Source organism: Sturnira hondurensis, unplaced genomic scaffold, assembly GCF_014824575.4.
Source record: "Sturnira hondurensis isolate 20B ecotype Veracruz unplaced genomic scaffold, ASM1482457v3 Scaffold0018728, whole genome shotgun sequence".
NCBI lineage: Eukaryota > Metazoa > Chordata > Mammalia > Chiroptera > Phyllostomidae > Sturnira > Sturnira hondurensis.
Window position 1 is genome coordinate 5,198,690 of NW_028091359.1, and position 17,976 is coordinate 5,216,665.

The 17,976-nt window shown below is 55.0% G+C and overlaps 1 protein-coding gene across 2 annotated transcripts in view; it reads left to right on the forward strand.

Annotated features, from left to right (window-relative positions):
- Nucleotides 1-17,941, forward strand: part of MRC2 (mannose receptor C-type 2) — a 58,000-nt gene extending 40,059 nt beyond the window's left edge. Inside the window, exons 14-31 of one of the 2 annotated variants that reach the window (XM_037069848.1) lie at nucleotides 1,017-1,119; nucleotides 1,380-1,518; nucleotides 1,629-1,664; nucleotides 1,930-2,090; nucleotides 2,191-2,258; nucleotides 2,993-3,093; nucleotides 3,397-3,539; nucleotides 8,484-8,598; nucleotides 8,714-8,877; nucleotides 9,064-9,172; nucleotides 9,696-9,934; nucleotides 10,052-10,220; nucleotides 10,314-10,463; nucleotides 10,744-10,863; nucleotides 11,055-11,234; nucleotides 11,716-11,742; nucleotides 11,837-13,854; nucleotides 17,889-17,941. In XM_037069848.1, the coding sequence (XP_036925743.1) occupies nucleotides 1,017-1,119; nucleotides 1,380-1,518; nucleotides 1,629-1,664; nucleotides 1,930-2,090; nucleotides 2,191-2,258; nucleotides 2,993-3,093; nucleotides 3,397-3,539; nucleotides 8,484-8,598; nucleotides 8,714-8,877; nucleotides 9,064-9,172; nucleotides 9,696-9,934; nucleotides 10,052-10,220; nucleotides 10,314-10,463; nucleotides 10,744-10,863; nucleotides 11,055-11,234; nucleotides 11,716-11,742; nucleotides 11,837-12,060 (2,248 nt within the window). In that variant the 3' untranslated portion in view covers nucleotides 12,061-13,854; nucleotides 17,889-17,941. Of the gene's footprint in view, nucleotides 1-1,016; nucleotides 1,120-1,379; nucleotides 1,519-1,628; nucleotides 1,665-1,929; nucleotides 2,091-2,190; nucleotides 2,259-2,992; nucleotides 3,094-3,396; nucleotides 3,540-8,483; nucleotides 8,599-8,713; nucleotides 8,878-9,063; nucleotides 9,173-9,695; nucleotides 9,935-10,051; nucleotides 10,221-10,313; nucleotides 10,464-10,743; nucleotides 10,864-11,054; nucleotides 11,235-11,715; nucleotides 11,743-11,836; nucleotides 13,855-17,888 lie in introns of those variants that run through there. The other variant, XM_037069849.1, reaches the window with a different exon arrangement.
- Nucleotides 17,942-17,976: the final 35 nt, after the last annotated feature.

Here is a 17,976-nt window from a genome sequence, read left to right on the forward strand (position 1 = left end):
GAAGGCTACTGCGGCGAGGGCTTGGGGTGGCCTGTGTGTCTGCTACTAGTGCCAGGACCATCCTGTCCCCTCAGGTAGCCCTGGTCTCCCTGGGCTGGAGACCCGGTGCTGCCCACCAGTGTTGCAGAGCCAGCAGCAGCCGCCTCCCCAGACTCACACACTTCTACACGAGGAACCGCCCTCCCCAGCCCTCCTTCTCCAGTGCAAACCTTGTTCGTACCAGCTGTTCAAGTTGAATGTTCCCCCTCCTACCCTACACCATCCCATCATAACCCACACTCCTCAGCAAAAGTCTTCTCCTGAAAGGCAGGAGTAGAGAGGCTACAAAAGTGAGCATTTGCCTGGGGGGGGGTTCCTCCAGGACCCCATCTCGGTCCTGGGGGCTCTGGGCTCCACAACCACACACAGCACTGGTATCCCCTCAGTGCTGAGGGGAGAAACCCAATGGATCCCGGCTTCCCGAGATCCTGATTCCAGGGGTGTCTCCTCCCAGCAGACATCACCATAACACTATTGACTAGTAATTATAATAGCTGGTATTGATCAGTTCTCACTAGGCACCCTGCTAAACAGTTAATCCTCATTTAATCCTTTTAGCAACTCTAGGGAGTGGGTATTATCATTGACCTGTGGGCTAATAGGTTGGGTTATTTCTCCAAAGTCATAGAGCTGGTCCATGAGTGAACCAGGCCCGGAATCCAGGTTAATCTGATTCCAGAGCCCAGGTGTATCCATCCCCATCCCCTTCCTAAGCTCCCTGAAGTGAAAGCCTTCAGTCTTGCTGGCAGAGCACACCCAGCCCAAAGGGAAGCCAGGGAAGTGAGCCAGACCACCCACCACCCCATGAGCTGGGCGCCAGGTTCAGTGCCACCCCCCCTTCCCTGGTGAGCGAGAAGCCCAGGTGCAGAGGCCCCTCAGGACTGCCCGGACCAGAGCGGCAAGGGGCAGAGGGCAGGTGTGACACTTCAGTTCTCTCACCTCAGTCTCTCTGTCCCCATCCCTGGGTGTGGCTGAAGTGAATCTGAGCCCGAGATCCACGAGCAGCACTGGTTCTGGATGGGCCTGAACCGCCGAGACCCTGGTGCAGGCCAGAGCTGGCGCTGGAGCGACGGCCTCGGGGTGAGGGAGCGTGAATGGGGTCGAGTGGGTTGACTGTGGGCGTGGTCTTCTGGGGCTGGGGAGGTGAGATGGGTAAGATTTATCAGAGGGAAGGCTTCTACCCTGGGCTGGAAGGTAAAGGAAAGGAGGGAGGTGGGGACGTCCAGCCCAGGTTGGGGGTTCCTTGCTCAGGCCAGGTCTCTTGTTTGTTCCGGAGATGGGGTTAGCCTGCACCTCGAACCTCAGCGACCCCTCCCGCTGTAATCTCTGTCCGTCTTCAGTTCTCTTATCATAACTTTGACCGGAGCCGGCACGACGACGACGACATCCGGGGCTGTGCCGTGCTCGACCTGGCCTCCCTGCAGTGGGTGGCCTTGCAGTGTGAGACGCAGCTGGACTGGATCTGCAAGATCCCCCGAGGTTGAGTGGGGCGGCTCTGGGGGCTGGGAATGGGGTGAAGGGCTACAGGCCGGGAACCCAAGGGCGGGTCTCCTTTTCCTGCAGCGTCTTTGTCCACATTGTCCCTGTAGGCACAGATGTGCGGGAGCCTGACGTCAGCCCACAAGGTGAGGCCCCCTGCCCACTGCACCCCCCTAGCCATCCAGAGCGGGCAAGGGCATCACCTCCAGGGCAGGATCTGGCCGGCACAGAAGAGGGGTAGGGGTTCCAGCTGAGAGACAGGGAGCCCGCAGCTCTATCAGCCTGTGTTGGGTGGGCTTGCAGGCCCACCTACCTGCCCTGGCTCTGCCCTGGACCTACCTTGTCACCCTCCGAGGCCAGGCAGGCAGCTCCAGCCTGGCCACCACTCCCACGCTAGCATTACCCCTGCAGGTCGGCGGGAATGGCTGCGTTTCCAGGATGCCGAGTACAAGTTCTTTGAGCACCACTCCATGTGGACTCAGGCCCAGCGCATCTGTACGTGGTTCCGGGCTGAGCTGGCCTCTGTGCACAGCCAGGCCGAGCTGGATTTCCTGGGACACAACCTGCAGAAGGTGGGCTTGTGTGGGCAGGGGGAGGAGTGGGCATGCAGCCGGCAGGGCCAGCAGCAGGAGAGGCCCTGCCGATACTAACCCGTCCACCCGACTTCCCTAGTTCTCCCGGGGCCAGGAGCAACACTGGTGGATCGGCCTGCACACCTCAGAGAGCGATGGGCGCTTCAGGTAGGGGGAAGGGGGCTGAAGGGCAAGGGCAGAGGGCAGCAGGTGTGGGGGAGGGCACCTGCATGGATGGCTAGCCTCGATCCCAGGCTGCTGTAGGGAGGCTGTACAACACAGACACAGATAGACCTAGATCTGAATCTAAATCTGCCCCTCACCGGCTGTGTGACTTTAAGCAAGTGACCTAACATTTCTGGGCCTCAATTTTCTCATCGGAACATGAGAACAATGAGGCCTGCTTGGGAGGATTGTTGTGAGGATTAGAAATAAGGTATGTGAAGTCCTTAGCATAGCACCCAGCACATTATCAGGCACTAAGTCCTGGCAACTCATATTATGCTGGAGTCCCTCAGGAATAAGGCCCCCTCGGGACGTGGGCAAGTACCCACGATGGTCCGGAAGGGGCCTCATTGTGTGCAGGGCCCACGCACCCTGCACTCAGGCAGGAAGGGCAGGAGCATACAGGCGTTGGCATGCTGTTGCCCTTGGAGCCCTGCCCTGGGAGTCTTAGACTTGTTCTCTAGTTAGAGAAATCGGTGCCTGGGGACAGCTGGCCCTTACCTGGAGGGTCCCTGGGTCCCCAGCCGCACTGAGCACAGTAGTTCCACCTCTCAGCCTCCAGATGAGCTCCTGAACTTGGGCCCTTCCGCTCCCCCTTTCCCATGGCCTTTGGTGCATACGGGGGCAGTGAGGCCGGGGGCCAGTGCTAGAGTCACCCCTGCCTGGTGCCATTGCAGGTGGACAGATGGTTCCATCATAAACTTCATCTCCTGGGCACCTGGCAAACCTCGGCCCATCGGCAAGGATAAGAAGTGCGTGTACATGACTGCCAGCCGAGGTGAGGGCAAGGTGGGGGCAGAGAGGGCGCAGATGCCCAGGTGAGGGTTGATGTTGGGGGCAGTAATGTAAAGCTGGGCGGGGACGGCCAGTCCCTTCTCATCTTCTTAGTTCCCACAACTCAAGGTCTAGACCACAGAGGAGAGGGCCTGTCCCTACGGTCCCGCAGCCACAGAGAACTTGAGTTCAGAGTTGGGCACAGGGACCTGAGCCCCAGCCCAGCCTCTTCCCAGTGCAGGGGATGAGGGGGCTACAAGCCCTGCCCTGAACTGGCAGCGACTCTCCTCTCTTCCCCTTTCCGCAGAGGACTGGGGGGACCAGAGGTGCCTGACAGCCCTGCCCTATGTCTGCAAGCGCAGCAACAGCACCAGAAAGACGCAGCCCCCCGACCTGCCACCCGCAGTCCTGGGGGGCTGCCCCTCTGGCTGGAGCCAGTTCCTCAACAAGGTAGGAGGTGGGGGGCATGCAAGGGAATCCAGGGGAGGGTGTGAATAGGAGCAGGCCTAGCCTCAGGGGTCCTGGCCTTTTGGCAACATCAACGTTATGGCCTCTTGCCTGTGCCCTCCAACTTCTCCTGCTTGGCTCGGTACCAGGGCCAGACTCCTGGGAAGGTGACCCGATGTGGTAGCACCTTCTGATCCACCAGTAAACAGCATTGTCCAAGTGGTTTTCTAGGTCAGCAGTCGTTAAACATTTTGATAATGAGCTCCTACTTGTAAAACAAGATACAAACAGGCCTGGTTAGTACTTGGATGGAAGATACAAACATACAAAGTTTGTGTGTATATTATATATATGCGTGTGTCTACAAAAATGATGTTTATATTAATGGGATTAATGTTGTATATAAGAAAATACGCGTAAGACCAAAACAATATAAAGCATGAGCTAAAAGTTTTAAGTATTTTTTTAAATTTAAATTATTTTATTGTTCAGTTACAGTTGTCCATATTTTCTCCCCCCCCACCTCCCTCCCTTGCTTCCACCCTCCCCCTTGGTTTTGTCCATGTGTCCTTTATAGTAGTTCCTGAAAAGTTTGAAGTATTTTTACATTTTTAACTTTTTCTATATTAGCAGTATGAAAAAATCGTGCTCACTCAGAAATGATCAGTTGTAATCACTGTTAATATTTAAATAATTTCAGAGGGCACAGCAGTTGCATGTCCCTCATTCGAAAGACCCGTGGTCTGACCCTGTGCGGTTCATGGCTCGCAGGCCTTGTTGGAAGGTCTAGTTATTTCCAAATGCGATTTTAATGGTTGTGGAAGATTAAAAAGTTGTCTCACAGAAGATGAATAGGTGAAGGGGAAAAGGAAAAGGTTCATATGTTGGTGGCTGGGCCTTCTCAGGCATTCTCTGCATTTTTCAGTCCTTTACCAGTTAAATGAAGGGTTTTGTTTTTTTTTAAATCAAGTTCTTTCCTTCTTTTTTCAAAGATTTATTTATCTTTAGAGGGGAAGGGAAGGAGAGAGGAGAGGAATTTCAATGTATGGTTGCCTCTCGTGAGTCCCCTGCTGGGAACTGGCCTGCAACCCAGGCATGTGCCCTGACTGGGAATTGAACCGCGATCGTGTGGTTCGCAGGCCCAAGCTCAATCTACTGAGCTACACCAGCCAGGGCACGAAGGGTTTTTTTAAATTGGCTAGTAAATTTCTGCATTTTAAACTAATCTGCCTCATAAACTAATCAGGAGACTTGATCAAGTAGGTTATTTTTTTAAAAAATACATTCAGAAAGTTTTCTTCCCAAGTGTTTTGAGTGTGCAGATAGGGAAGTTTGGGGCAATAAAATTAATTAGAAATGGATATGTTTCTGAACAAGTCATTATTTTAAATATTTTATATGCTGGTTTGTTTTAGATAGAGAGGAAGTGGAGAGAGAGAGAGAGAGAGAAAGAGAGAAACGTCAATTTGTCCCCTCCACTTACTGATGCGCTTGTTAGTTGCTTCTTGTATGTGCCCTGACTGGGGATCAGACCCACAATTTAAATGTATGGGGACCACACTCCAACCAACGGAGCCACCCTGCTAAACATGTTTCTGAAATGGTCCCTCAAGTGTGAATTTCCTTCCAAAAGTGGCTGATTGCGTCCTGGGCTGATTGATCAGACCTGAGTAGACCTTCATTGTTTTTACAAGTAGCTGGAAGAAGCTGATTCCAGGAAGGGCAGGCCATCGTTTCCTTATTGTCTGTGCTGCCATCGTGGGCATGGGCCTCAGCCGGGCTTCCTTGCAGGACTGTGAGTTTTAGGTCAGGTGGCCTTAGGTCATGTGATCCATCGGTCTTTGTCTCACACTGGAGTGCAGCCAGACGCTTAGTGTCATGGAGCTCTTCCTCTCAGAATATTCAAGTGAGACTTCCGGCCAAGATGGAGGCATAGGTAGACACATTGTGCGTCCTTGCACAACCAGAAGAAGGAATACAATAATTAAAAACAAAAAGCAACCAGAACTGCCAGAAAGTCAAACTGTGTGGCAGTCTGACAACCAAAGAGTTGAAGAAGACACATTCATCCAGACCGGTAGGAGGGGTGGAGTCAGGCAGCTTGACGGAGAGGACTTGTGGCAAAGTGGTGGCTGGCAAACCCAGTGAGGTGGCAAATTGTGGAGCAGGGAGGGCAAGGCAGCAGCTGGTGGAGCAGTTGGTCCCACATTCACATGCAGATAAACTGGGAGGAACAACTGGGGAGCAGGATGGACTGCACAACCCAGGGTCCCAGCTCGGGGAAATAAAGCCTCAAAACACTGATTGAAAACACCTGTGGGGTTGAGGCAGCAACGACTGGGAGAGACTCCTAGCCTCACAGGAGAGTTCATTGGAGAGACCCACAGGGTCCTAGAACATACACAAACCCACCCACCAGGGAATCAGCAACAGAAGGGCCCACTTTGCTTGTGGGAAGTGGGGGAAGTGACTAAAAGCCGGCAGAGAGCGGAGCAAGTGCCATTGTTCCCTCTCGGACCCCTGCCCCACATACAGCAACTGGCTTGCCCCGGGTGAACACCTGAGGCTCTGCCCCTCACTATGTAACAGGTGGGTTGAGACAAAAAAAAAAAGGCTCAAATGAAAGACCAGATTAAAGCTCCAGAAAAAATATAACTAAGTGACAAAGATATAGCCAACCTATCAGATGCATAATTCAAAACACTGGTAATCAGAATGCTCACAGAATTGGTTGAATTTGGTCACAAATTAGATGAAAAAATGAAGGCTATTCTAAGTGAAATAAAGGAAAATGTACAGGGAATCAATAGTGATTGGAAGGAAACTGGGACTCAAATCAACAGTGTGGACCAGAAGGAAGAAAGAAATATTCAGCCAGAAAAGAATGAAGAAACAAGAATTCAAAAGAATGAAGACAGGCTTGGGAACCTCCGGAACATCTTTAAACATTCCAACATCTGAATCACAGGGGTACCAGAAGGAGAAGAGCAACAAATTGAAAACTTGTTTGAACAAATAATGAGGGAGAACTTCCTCAGTCTGGCAAAGGAAATAGACTTTCAGGAAGTTCGGGAAGCTCAGAGTCCCAAAGAAGTTGGACCCAAGGAGGAACACACCAAGGTACATCATAATTACATTACCCAAGATTAAAAATAAGGAGAGAATCTGAGAAGCAGCAAGAGACAAAGGGACAGTCACCTACAAAAGAGTTCCCAGCAGACTGTCAGCGGATTTCTCAAAAGACACCTTATAGGCAAGAAGGGGCTGGAAAGAAGTATTTGAAGTCATGAAATCCAAAGACCTACACCCAAGATTGCTCTATCCAGCAAAGCTTTCATTTAGAATGGAAGGGCAGATAAAGTGCTTCTCAGATAAGATTAAGTTCAAGGAGTTCATTGTCACTAAGCCCTTATTATATGGAATGTTAAAGGGACTTATCTAAGAAAAAGAAGATAAAAATATGAACAGTAAAAAGCAAACTCACAGTTATTAACAACCACACCTAAAATAAAAACAAAAGCAAAGTGAGCAAACAACTAGAACAGGAACAGAACAACAGAAATGGAGGGTTATCAGCGGGGGAGTGGGAGAGGGAGAGAGGGGGAAAAGGTACAGAGAACCAGTAGCATAGACAGTAGGTAGAAAATAGACAGGGTGAGGGTGAGAATAGTATAGGAGACGGAGAAACCAAAGAACTTACATGTAAGATGCATGGACATGAACTAAAGAGGGGGAATGTGGGTGGGAGGGGGTGTACAGGGTGGAGGGGAGTGAAGGGGGGAAATGGGACAACTGTAATAGCATAATCAATAAAATATATTTTAGAAAATACTCAAGTGATTATTATACCTTTTCTATTAAAACAAAAGTAAGACATGTATTATTAAAACTTTGGAAAATATAGAAAGAAAAAAAAACCTCACACTCTCCAGAGACAGGCACTATCAGTGTTTGTCACTTCCCTCCCCGTCTTTTCCCACGTAACTGAGTTTGTACTAAATAACACAATTTCCTACCTAGTTTTTTTGGTTAGTGTTGTATTTTGAACATTTTCTCATTTCATTAAATTTTTCCAAAAACATATTCTCTTGGCTTCTTCCACCTGGTTTAAAACAGAATGTATTTTACATCCATTCTTTCTCCCCGATGGCACTGCCTCTGAGCAGAAAATTACTGTAAATAATTTGTTTTCAAAGAAACAGTCTTCACTTGGTAAAGATTTCCCCCACAGGAGGTTCCTTTGACCTTACTGAAGTAATGAAGGTGGGGAAAGAGAAACATAAAATTACGGGAGTTAGAACCTGCTCCCTCACAAAGGTTGTACAAAATAAAGACAAGCCCTGGCTGGGGTGGCTCAGTGGATTGAGTGCCAGCCTGCAAATGGAAAGGCTGTGGGTTCCATTTCCAGTCAGGGCACATGCCTGGGTTGCTGGCCGGGTCCCTGGCTGGGGGCATGTGAAAGGGGACTTATGGAGGTATCTCTCACATATCAATGTTTCTCTCCCTCTCTGTCTCCTTCCCTCCCCCTCTCTCTACAAATAAATAAATTGAAGAAGAGATAAAAGTATCCAGAGATAATCATGTATGTTCAAAGGGCAAGATAACAGATTTCAGACAACACTTCTGAGGACATTTAGCAGAAAGTGAGACGGACCTTGTCGGTCCTCCCAGTGCCTGGCCCAGGTGCTGTTCCCATACAGAGAAGAGTGTTGGTGGCCCAAAGAAACCCTCCCACTAACACTTCCCCAAGTGTGGGCAGCTGTGTGTGGTCTGCTGCGCCAGATTGTGAGGGTGCTGGAGACTTGCCCCAGGAGACCCTGATGTCTTGGTTCTGAGAGTCCCCAAGGCCTCCCCAGGGCCTGCTGCTGAGGGGGCACTCAGGGGCGTTTCTGGGTTTGTGGGACAGGGAGACGGAGCTGGACATCACACCTGTCCCTCTTTCCCCAGTGTTTCCGAGTCCAGGGCCAGGCCCCCCAGGACCGGGTGAAGTGGTCAGAGGCACAGTTCTCCTGTGAACAGCAAGAAGCCCAACTGGTCACCATTGCCAACCCCTTAGAGCAAGGTAGGGCCGGCCCCAGGGGAGGCCCCCGTGTCCTTGGACCCAGTCCCCTAAAATGGCTAGTGCAGCGTGAGCATGGGCTGCCTGTTTGTTCATGACTCTCTTTTGGGGACTGTAGCATTCATCACAGCCAGCCTGCCCAATGTGACTTTTGACCTTTGGATCGGCCTCCATGCCTCGCAGAGGGACTTCCAGTGGGTGGAGCAAGAGCCCGTGCTATTCGCCAACTGGGCGCCAGGGGAGCCCTCGGGCCCTAGCCCTGCTGCCAGTGGCAACATACCGGTGAGGAAGCCCCTCCCCCTCTCCTTTGCCACCCACCCTCTGCCCCACTGCCCTAGCTTGCAGTGCTTGCCTTCACCCCTCCGGGTCCCCCCTCTTCCAGCCTCTTTGCTGATAGTGCCTTTTAGGGGCAGTGGCACAAGGTGGAGGCAGCTGTGGGGGCTCCCCTGAGCAGCTCCTTTCCCCCAGACCAGCTGTGCGGTGGTCCTGCACAGCCCCTCAACCCACTTCACTGGCCGCTGGGATGATCGGAGCTGCACGGAGGAGACACATGGCTTCATCTGTCAGAAGGGCACAGGTGTGTGTCACCAGGGAACTCGGACACCCCAGCACTGGGCTAGATGCAAAGGTTCTGCCAGGAGGAATGAAGTGTGATTCCTGACCTCACCTCCAGAGTCTCCTGGCCGCTTGGGAAGTGCAGGGGCAGAAAGGCCCAGTGCCAGTCAGAGGGAAAGGCGATGAGCACTGAGGGGTCTCAGGAGGCAGGTTTGGGTGTGAGGGGCTGACCAGGGAAACCAGGCCATAGGCGTCCGTGGTGTCAAGCCACCTGAGGTTCCGTCTGAGGTGCCTGCAGCTCCATGCTCAGGTCCCGCTGCCCCGGGTGCCTGGGTAGGAATAGGTGAGGGCTCTAGCTTGCTCCTCGATTTATTGGCAAGAGTATGTCTTTAATCATAACAGTGGCTAATAGTCACTGGCAGTCTTCAAGCGCTGTGCCCATTGGAGGCCTGGTCTCTGCCCAACGTCTGGCACTGCCCTAGCCTCATGCCTGGGAACCAGGTGGGGGAGGCAGAGCCTGCCTGAGCCCTGTCTCCTTCCTGTAGACCCCTTGCTGAGCCCATCCCCAGCAGCATCACCCCCTGCCCCTGGTACTGAGCTCTCCTACCTCAACGGCACCTTCCGGCTGCTGAAGAAACCACTGAGCTGGCACGACGCCCTCTTGCTGTGTGAGAGCCGCAACTCCAGCCTGGCACACGTGCCTGACCCCTACACCCAGGCCTTCCTCACACTGGCCGCCCGAGGGCTGCGCACGCCACTCTGGATCGGGCTGGCCAGTGAAGAGGTGGGCTCCCAGACTCCCCCGATTTCCCTCCTTGTCCCTTCCTAGCCCCCTGCCCTCCCTGGCCCCACCTCCCTGGCTGGTCTCCTTCATCCCACCCTGATAGCCCCTCCTGCCCAGGGCTCCCGGCGGTATTCCTGGGTCTCTGAGGAGCCACTGAGCTACGTGGGCTGGCAGGACAGGGAGCCCCAGCATATAGGAGGCTGTGCCTACGTGGATGTGGACGGGGCCTGGCGCACCACCAGCTGTGAAACCAAGTTGCAGGGGGCTGTGTGTGGACTTCACAGTGGTGAGTGCTCCCCCGCTGTGGTGGAGGGGTGGCCAAGATGCAGACTGTTCGGGGAGGACCCTGGGCCACTTCCTCAGTTCTGCACCCCCTCAGGGCCCCCTCCTCCCCGAAGAATAAGCTACCATGGCAGCTGTCCCCAGGACCTGGCCGACTCTGCGTGGATTCCCTTCCGGGAGCACTGTTACTCCTTCCACATGGAGCTGCGGCTGGGACACAAGGAGGCACTGCAGCGCTGCCGGCAAGGTGCGCAGGGCCGGCTGGAGCCCACTCTGGCGTTTCGGGCGGGGACCCCTTCCCATGAATGCAGTCCCCATGATCCCCTCTTCCTGTGGACATTCACACCCAAGTGCCCCGTCACGTTCCCATAGACCACACATGACTCGATGTGCTCCTACTGCGTGCACATAAATGCAGGGACTCCACGCCGTCCTCTGGTTGGCTGCCAGAGTGGGGTGGGGCCTCTGGGGGCTCAGCTACCCCAGGGAGACCCGCCTGTCCTGACGTGGACCTCCCCTGTGTCCAGTGGGTGGGACAGTCCTGTCCATTCGGGATGAGATGGAGAATGTGTTTGTCTGGGAGCACCTTCAGAGCTTCGAGGGCCAGAGTCGGGGCGCCTGGCTCGGCATGAACTTCAACCCCAAAGGTGGGTACCCTGTGTGGGGGTTGGGGAGGGTAAGGCCTCAGGCTCTGGGGGGGATGCCTTTCACCCGGGCGTGGTGGGGGTGAGGACTTTTGGGAGGGGGGAGTGGGTTCCAGAACAGGCTTGCTCTCCGCCCCCCGCCCCCCCGCCTTGTCTGTCCTCCCCTGTGCCCCTCAGTGCCTTCTTTCCCACAGGAGGCACCCTGGTCTGGCAGGACAACACCGCTGTGAACTACTCCAACTGGGGGCCCCCCGGCCTGAGCCCCAGCATGCTGAGCCACAACAGCTGCTACTGGATCCAGAGCAGCAGCGGGCTGTGGCGGCCTGGCGCGTGCACCAACATCACCATGGGCGTGGTCTGCAAGCTCCCTCGGGGTGAGCGCCCTGGCAGGCACGCCGTCCAGCCTCCTCCCATCCCCAGGAAGCTGGCACTAGGGTGGGGCCAGGAGCTGATCCTCATTCTGCAGTAGACAGTGCAGGGGAAGGCATGAGCAGACAGGTCTGGGGCTGCCAGAACCCTCCCCTGGGGAGGGTTGTATTGGCCTGTAGGAAGGACTGGCTCTCTCTACAAATTTCCAAGCTAGACAGTAAACCCGTAATTTTGTAGTAACTAAGGGCGGGGACAGGGTTCAAGCCCTGGGCAAACCACTTACCAACTTTGTGACCTTGGGCAAGTTACTTAAACTCTGGCCTCAGTTTTCTCGTGTGTAAAATGGGGATAATAACAGTACCTACAAGATGAAACGAGCTAAGGAAAGGGTCTGGCTCTCGGGGGCGCTGTCCATGTTTGCTGTTGGTTCTACCACATTACCACCGCCACTACTGCCGTTCACTGGTCCCTCCCTCTTCCTCGCAGCTGAAGAGAGACGCTTCTCCCCATCAGGTGAGTGGAAGGCAAGGCCGAGACTCCCTTCCCCTGCATTTTGGGAGGGGGGCCAATGGCAGGGCTTCTTGACTGAGTGTCCGTCTTGGTGCAGCAGCGCTCCCGGAGAACCCGGCGGCCCTGGTGGTGGTGCTGATGGCAGTGCTTCTGCTCCTGGCCCTGGTGACCGCGGCCCTGATCCTCTACCGGCGGCGACAGAGTGTCGAGCGTGGCGCCTTTGAGGGCGCACGCTACAGCCGAAGCTCCTCCAGCCCCGGCGAGGCCACGGAGAAGAACATTCTGGTGTCTGACATGGAAATGAACGAGCAGCAGGAGTAGAGCCAAGGGCATGGGCAGGGCCCGGGCGGGAGGAGCTGGGTCTGCTGGGCCCTCCCCATCCCAGCCACCAGGGCAGGTGGCCTGTGGAGGGGTATCCTTGGGAGCTGCTATCGGCGCTGGGGCTGGGCATGGCCTGGGCTGGTAGGTTCCCTCCCTCCCTCGAGGGCTGGACCGAGACCTGGTTGAGTGCAGCGTGGTGTTTTCCTTTTTGGGGGTTCTAAGGTCTAAGGTCTTGACCTGGACTTGTGCCCCCACAGTAACCAGAGGCAGGACAAAGCCTCTTTCTGCCTTTTTCTCCCTAGACCCCCCTGCCCAGGCCTGCTGACCAAGTCCCGGGACCCCCTTCTCACTGTGGAGCCTGAGGAGCCCCGCAGAGCCCTCAGCCAGCTCCTGTCGCTTTTCTCCTTCCCACCTGGCAGCCTCAGCTCTGAGCCCCTTACCCCAGCCCCTTGCCTCGCTTCTCACTAAGCCCTTCTGAGCCAGGGCCCTGGGGTTTGGGGAGTCCTCTTATTCTTAGTGGGGGTCAACTTGAGGAGTCCAAACATCCATCACTCCTGTGCTTGCTAGGGTGGCCTTGGGGCATGGCAGGGGCGGCCTGGGTCAGGCCTGAGAACCAGGGTGCCACTGTGGTGTCAGTTGGGCTGGAGACAGGACCGAGAAGTGAGTGACTGGGCTAGGCTGGGGTGTCATCTCCTGCCGGTCGGGGGAGGGCTCTAAAAAGGCCCTAAAGAGTCCCCTGTGGGGACCAAAATAATTTCCTTAATGTTTCCAGCTCCTGGCTCTGATTTGGAGGGAGAGAAGAGGGTTGCCAGAGACCTGGGGGACCTCAGAGAAGCGGGAGCCTGGGTTAGCTCCAGGTGTGCGCCCTCTAGCGGGGTCCAGAGGAACAGCACCCGTGCTCCTGGCGAGGCCCCGTGCAAGGGAGCTGACTCTGCCTTTCCGAGAGGCCGGGATCCCAGCCCCAGTGGAGTGTACGGCCAGTCCTGGTGCCACCGAGCAAGACAATGTGAACATGGACTCAGAGACATGGTCCTTTTTTGTAGTTCTTTTTAAAATGTGCCATTATTGTAAAAAAAAAAACTAAAAAGAAAAGCACACAAATAAAACACCTTTAAGAGGCTTGAGAGAGGGGTTCCTGCTGTGTCCTGTGGTGGGCCTTGTTCCTCATATCACTTAAGAGATAAATGTCATATTTTAGCTGGCATCACTCGTTATTTCTGTAGTGCACCATTTGGCTTCTGTCACGGGGCCCCCCTGGGGACACCTTCACTCCAGTCTCTTCTTCTGGGACCTCACCTTTCTGGGCCTGCTCCCCCCTCTGTTCCTGGGGAGTTGCGTGGGTGTGAGCTTGAGTGACAGCTCAACGTCCAGCAGCCGTAAAATGGGAGAACAGGACCCACCTGTGAGGGCTGCTTGGCGGGTGGTGGAGGATTAAGTGAGGTCACCTGTGCAAAGCAGTTAGCGCAGCACCTCGAGCTCATGCAGTAAGAACCCACGAGCGTCAGCTGTTACTGTTATTTCTGGGCTGTGGCTCTGAGGGGAGCATTCGGGGTGCCCAGGGCAGCCCTGGGTGGGGGCTCCACACCATCCACCTTCCAGGGCAGCTTTTGAGTGAGCGTCAGGAAGGCACACACTTGACCTTGGGAGCTTGGGATCTGAAACCACCCAGAGGCAGGGGAATGGATCGCCAGACTTCCCCGACCCGCCTTCACTCATTCAGAGGATACCTGAGCCAGGGACACAGTAAGGAACAAAGAGACAGCCCTGCCAACACAGGAGGGTCCACTCTGCCAGGTCAGCCAGGTGCTGTGAGGAAGGCTAAAGCCAGCCGAGGGGAGGGTGTGCTGGTTTGGACGTTGGTTGGGGAGGGTCTCACCAGAGGGGGGTGAGGGGTGAACAGTGCAGACAGGGAGGCCAGGTCCCAGGCACCAGGAACAGCAGGTGCCCACGGCGCTATTAATGGGGGTCCTGGAGCTTTAGGGGACCTACTGGGAGGCCAGGCTGGCTGGACCTGGGGGTGGGGACGTGGAGGGGCAGAGACGGGGCAGTTGGCAGGGGCACAGCCGCCCAGTGGTGGAGAGCATGGGTGTTGGTTTAAGCAGAATGGGAAGTCAGTGGGAATGGCTAATCCGATTGACCTTTTAAGAAGGTGTTTTGGCTTGTGGTGGTCAGATTGTGTGCGCATTGTACTTTGTTCCTGACTTTTAAAAACAAGTCTCTCCTGCTCTGAGTAGGCAATAGTACCACGTGGTTCAAAGCCTAAATGACCTAAGAAAGATACGCATTGAGAAGTTTCACCCTGTTCTTATCCAGCCATTTTCTGAGTCCAAGGCTGAGCTCAAGTCTAAGGCCCTTCTGCAGCTTCCTTTTGGGGTTAAATCCCCAGTCATGGCCCATAGCTCAGCTGTAGGGAGTCGTCACCCTGGGGCAAAAGCCCTTGATTTGGGAGGGAAAAGCTGAGGGGTGAAGGCAGGGTTACAGGCTCCCAGGGTGGGTGGGGGGCAGCTGGGGAAGTGAGGATTCAAATGCCCCAGGCTTCCTGGAAGCAGTGGCTGGTTGACTGTCCAGAGGTTTAAATTGCTCCAGAAATACCTGTCCTCACTCCCCTCTGCTGGATCCCTGCTCCACCCACTAGGGGTTCAGACAGCCTCGCAGGCTTTGGGGGGCCCCCCAGACTTGTTCTGTGCCTCCTTGCTGGGAAGCTCCCCACTACCAGAGGTGGCAAAGGGAAGGAGGAAGGCTCTGGGCCCAGCTGTTTACCTCTGGCTCCAGGATAGCCCTGTGTCACCAGAGTGCAGGACAGAGTCTCCTTTCTGCTCATGTCAATTTGCTAAGCACCAGCACCTCCTCCACATGCCATCTCTGCGGGGAGGGGCATGCCCTGAGACCCATCCCCGTGGGCCAGGCAGAGGGCAGGCACAGCGCCCAGCCTTCCCTGGCAGGAAGGAACCGGCTCAGCTCTGGCCACCTGGACATTCAGTGACAGGTGGCTGAATCCATGAATGGACGGGAGAGCAGTGTCAGGCCTTTTAACAACCTCCTCTTGTCAAGGCAGAGATGCCGCCTCCCAGGTGTCCTGGCAGAGCGGGCCTGGCCCAGTGGGCAGCGCTCGGAGGCTGCGGGGGTGGGGAGCCGGCCAGCCACACCACATGGCTCTCCTGGAACGGAGCCGCCCGAGCCTGCCGGGCGGCCTTGAGCACGAGGGCGGAGTCTGCCGCAGGGGCAAGGTAAAGATCTCACCTGGAGGGAGGACCCCAAGAAAGGAAGGTGGGAAGAGGGGGGCACAGGGAGAGGAGTGGGGACAAGTACGGAGAGGCCGCCAGGGGGACCAGCATGAGATATAAGTACCCAGATGTTCTTAATCTTACGGGCTGGGCTGCCCAGAGCCCCAGGAAAAGGCTGACTTCAATCTTGAGCTGCAGATTTTAGTCCACCCTCATCTGCAAGAGCAGGCAGGGCACCAGCCCTGGAGAGAAAGGAAGAAGCCACAAGCCGGCACTTCCCGACTGAAATGGAGTTGGTGCTGGCAGTCAGTGCAAAAAAAAAAAAAAAGGACTCTTCTGTACTGGCCGATGGCAGAACTTCCATTTTAGCTCGTATTGGGAAATGCTGGTCAGTGGAGGTTTTCTCATCCAGTTGCCCTTTTCTCCTTTCCTCCTCAAAGTTCTGAGGTCTATGGATGTCCAGGGATTTTGTCCTCGTTGTCATGTGTCCCTGTGAGCTGAGGCAGAAACACCGTCTGTGTCTCCCCGGGGCTTGGGAAGCTGTGGGTGGTGTCTTTCCCCTCACTGGGGCCGCAGGAGATTCCCGTCCCTGCTCCAGACACACCATTCGTCCCTCCATGGTGAGGATAGTGACGAAAATGTTTGTTGAGTGGTTACTGGTGCTGCCCTGTTCTAACTGATTGTCGTGAGTTGACTCCCTTTATTCTCTCAACACTCCAGGAGGTAGGTGCTTTAGAGCTTTGGCAGATGAGCAAACTGAAGCACAAAGAGAGGAACTTGCCCTGCCCGCCTCTCCTTCACCCTTACTGCGCTATAGAAAGTGTCAGGGGTGGGCAGCGAGTGCTGGAGAGCCCCCTACCCCTCTTTGCAACCTCGCAGTCAGGCTCTGAGACGCAAGAACTTTGTCTCACCCTGTCGTCAGGGTTCTAGAAACCTCTTTTTTGAGTTTCGGGGCTAAGAATGAATCTCTTTCCTTTTGTTCCATGGCTTCCCTTCCAAGGCAGCGACAGGTCGCCCCAGCTTTCCTGAAGTACAGTGTTCCTATGAACACATGTAGGTCAGACAGACTCAGTGAAGGTGAGCACCCCGAGACCCCAAATTCAATGAGTACATCAGGTCTTTATTTCATTCACCGTGATCCAAATGCTCCCTTATGTCCAGTTTTACACCGAGTGTGACATCTTTGCGGCACTGTCAGGCTTTTCTGACACCTTAGGGCGCATCCTGCTGACAGGGGCACAGAGCAAGTCCAGACGGAGCACGACCCTCACAGACTCAGTTCAGGGCTCCAGTGGCTGGAGGCTGGGCTGCCGAGCGCAGTTCCCCGGGGACCGGCGTGCTCTCACTGCTGCAAGGGCCCGCTGCAAAGGCCCGCTGCAAAACTAACACTGAACACTATTGTCGTTTTGTGCCTTTTTTCATAAAAGTGAAACTCTTCTTCAGATTTCCTTGGTTAGCAAACACAGTACTAGTGTTGGTCTTTCCTAACAGCGTGGTGGCAGGGAGAGAACTTTGAAAAAGCCGGGGCCACTTAGGTGGCCTGGGCTGGGGTGGGACCCTGGGGTGTGATGTGGATAAGAGGATGCACAGAGATGCGCGGCGGGGCTCGGCTGCTGTATAGACAGACAAGCTCTTGGATAGGTTAATGCTCACATGCATTTCCCCCGTGAAGTCGGCCCTCCCCAAGCCACTGAGCAGCAGGGTGCTCTCTTCCCTTCTCCTCCTGCCTGCTCTTCCAGGTGTCACTTTCTGCATCTCTCCAGTCTGGGCTGGCGGCTTTTGGTGGCTCCCTACAGCTGTGTGTGGGCCCTCAGCTTCCTGGCCTGACCGTGGATGTGGGCAAGGGGGTGGGGGACGGGCTCCCCCACCCAGTGACCCCATTCTAGCCAGCTGCTCCTGCCCACATCTCTGTTCCTGGCCTGTCCTTCCCTCCCCTGCCTCTCTGCTTGCCTGGGCCCACCATCCTTCACGGCCCTTTCCCTTATCCCCCTCACTTCAGAGCTGGTTGAGGATGTTCTCTGTCAGCCAGAAGCAGGCCTCGGCCAACAGGCTGACAAGCGCCCTGCACACTGGGGCACGTAACTTCCTTGAGCGTAGATTTTGTGATGGTTCGTTTTATGTGTCCACTCAACAGGGCCAAGGTGAAGCATTACCTCTGAGAGGGTGTGTGAGGGTGTTTCCCGAAGAGACTGGCATTTGAACTGGTGGACTGTGTGGGGGACATCGCTTCCCTAGTGCGGGTGGACGTCCTTCCATCTGCTGAGGTCCTGAAGGGAGGGAGAGGGCAAGTTCTCTCTCTGCGTGAGCTGGGCCATCATCTTCTGCCCTCGGGCAGCTGCAGTCCTGGTTCGTGGACCCCTGGACCTAGACAGGACCCACGCACACCACTGGTTCTCCTGGTCCTCAGGCTTTCGGGGTTGAACTGGAACATAATACATCACTGGCTTCCCGGGGTCTTCAGCTGGCAGGTGGTGGATCGTGGGACTTTCAGCTTCCGTAACTGCATGAGCCAGCCCTCCTAATAAATTTCTTTCTGTAGATCTGTGTAAATCCTGTTGGTTCTGTTTCTCTGGAGAACCCTAATGCAGGTTTCCTCCCTTGTAGGGGGTTAGTGACATCTGCCTCACTGGCTGACTTGCAAGGATTAAAGACGAATGCAAAATGCTATCCTCAGGCCCAGCCCACAGCAACA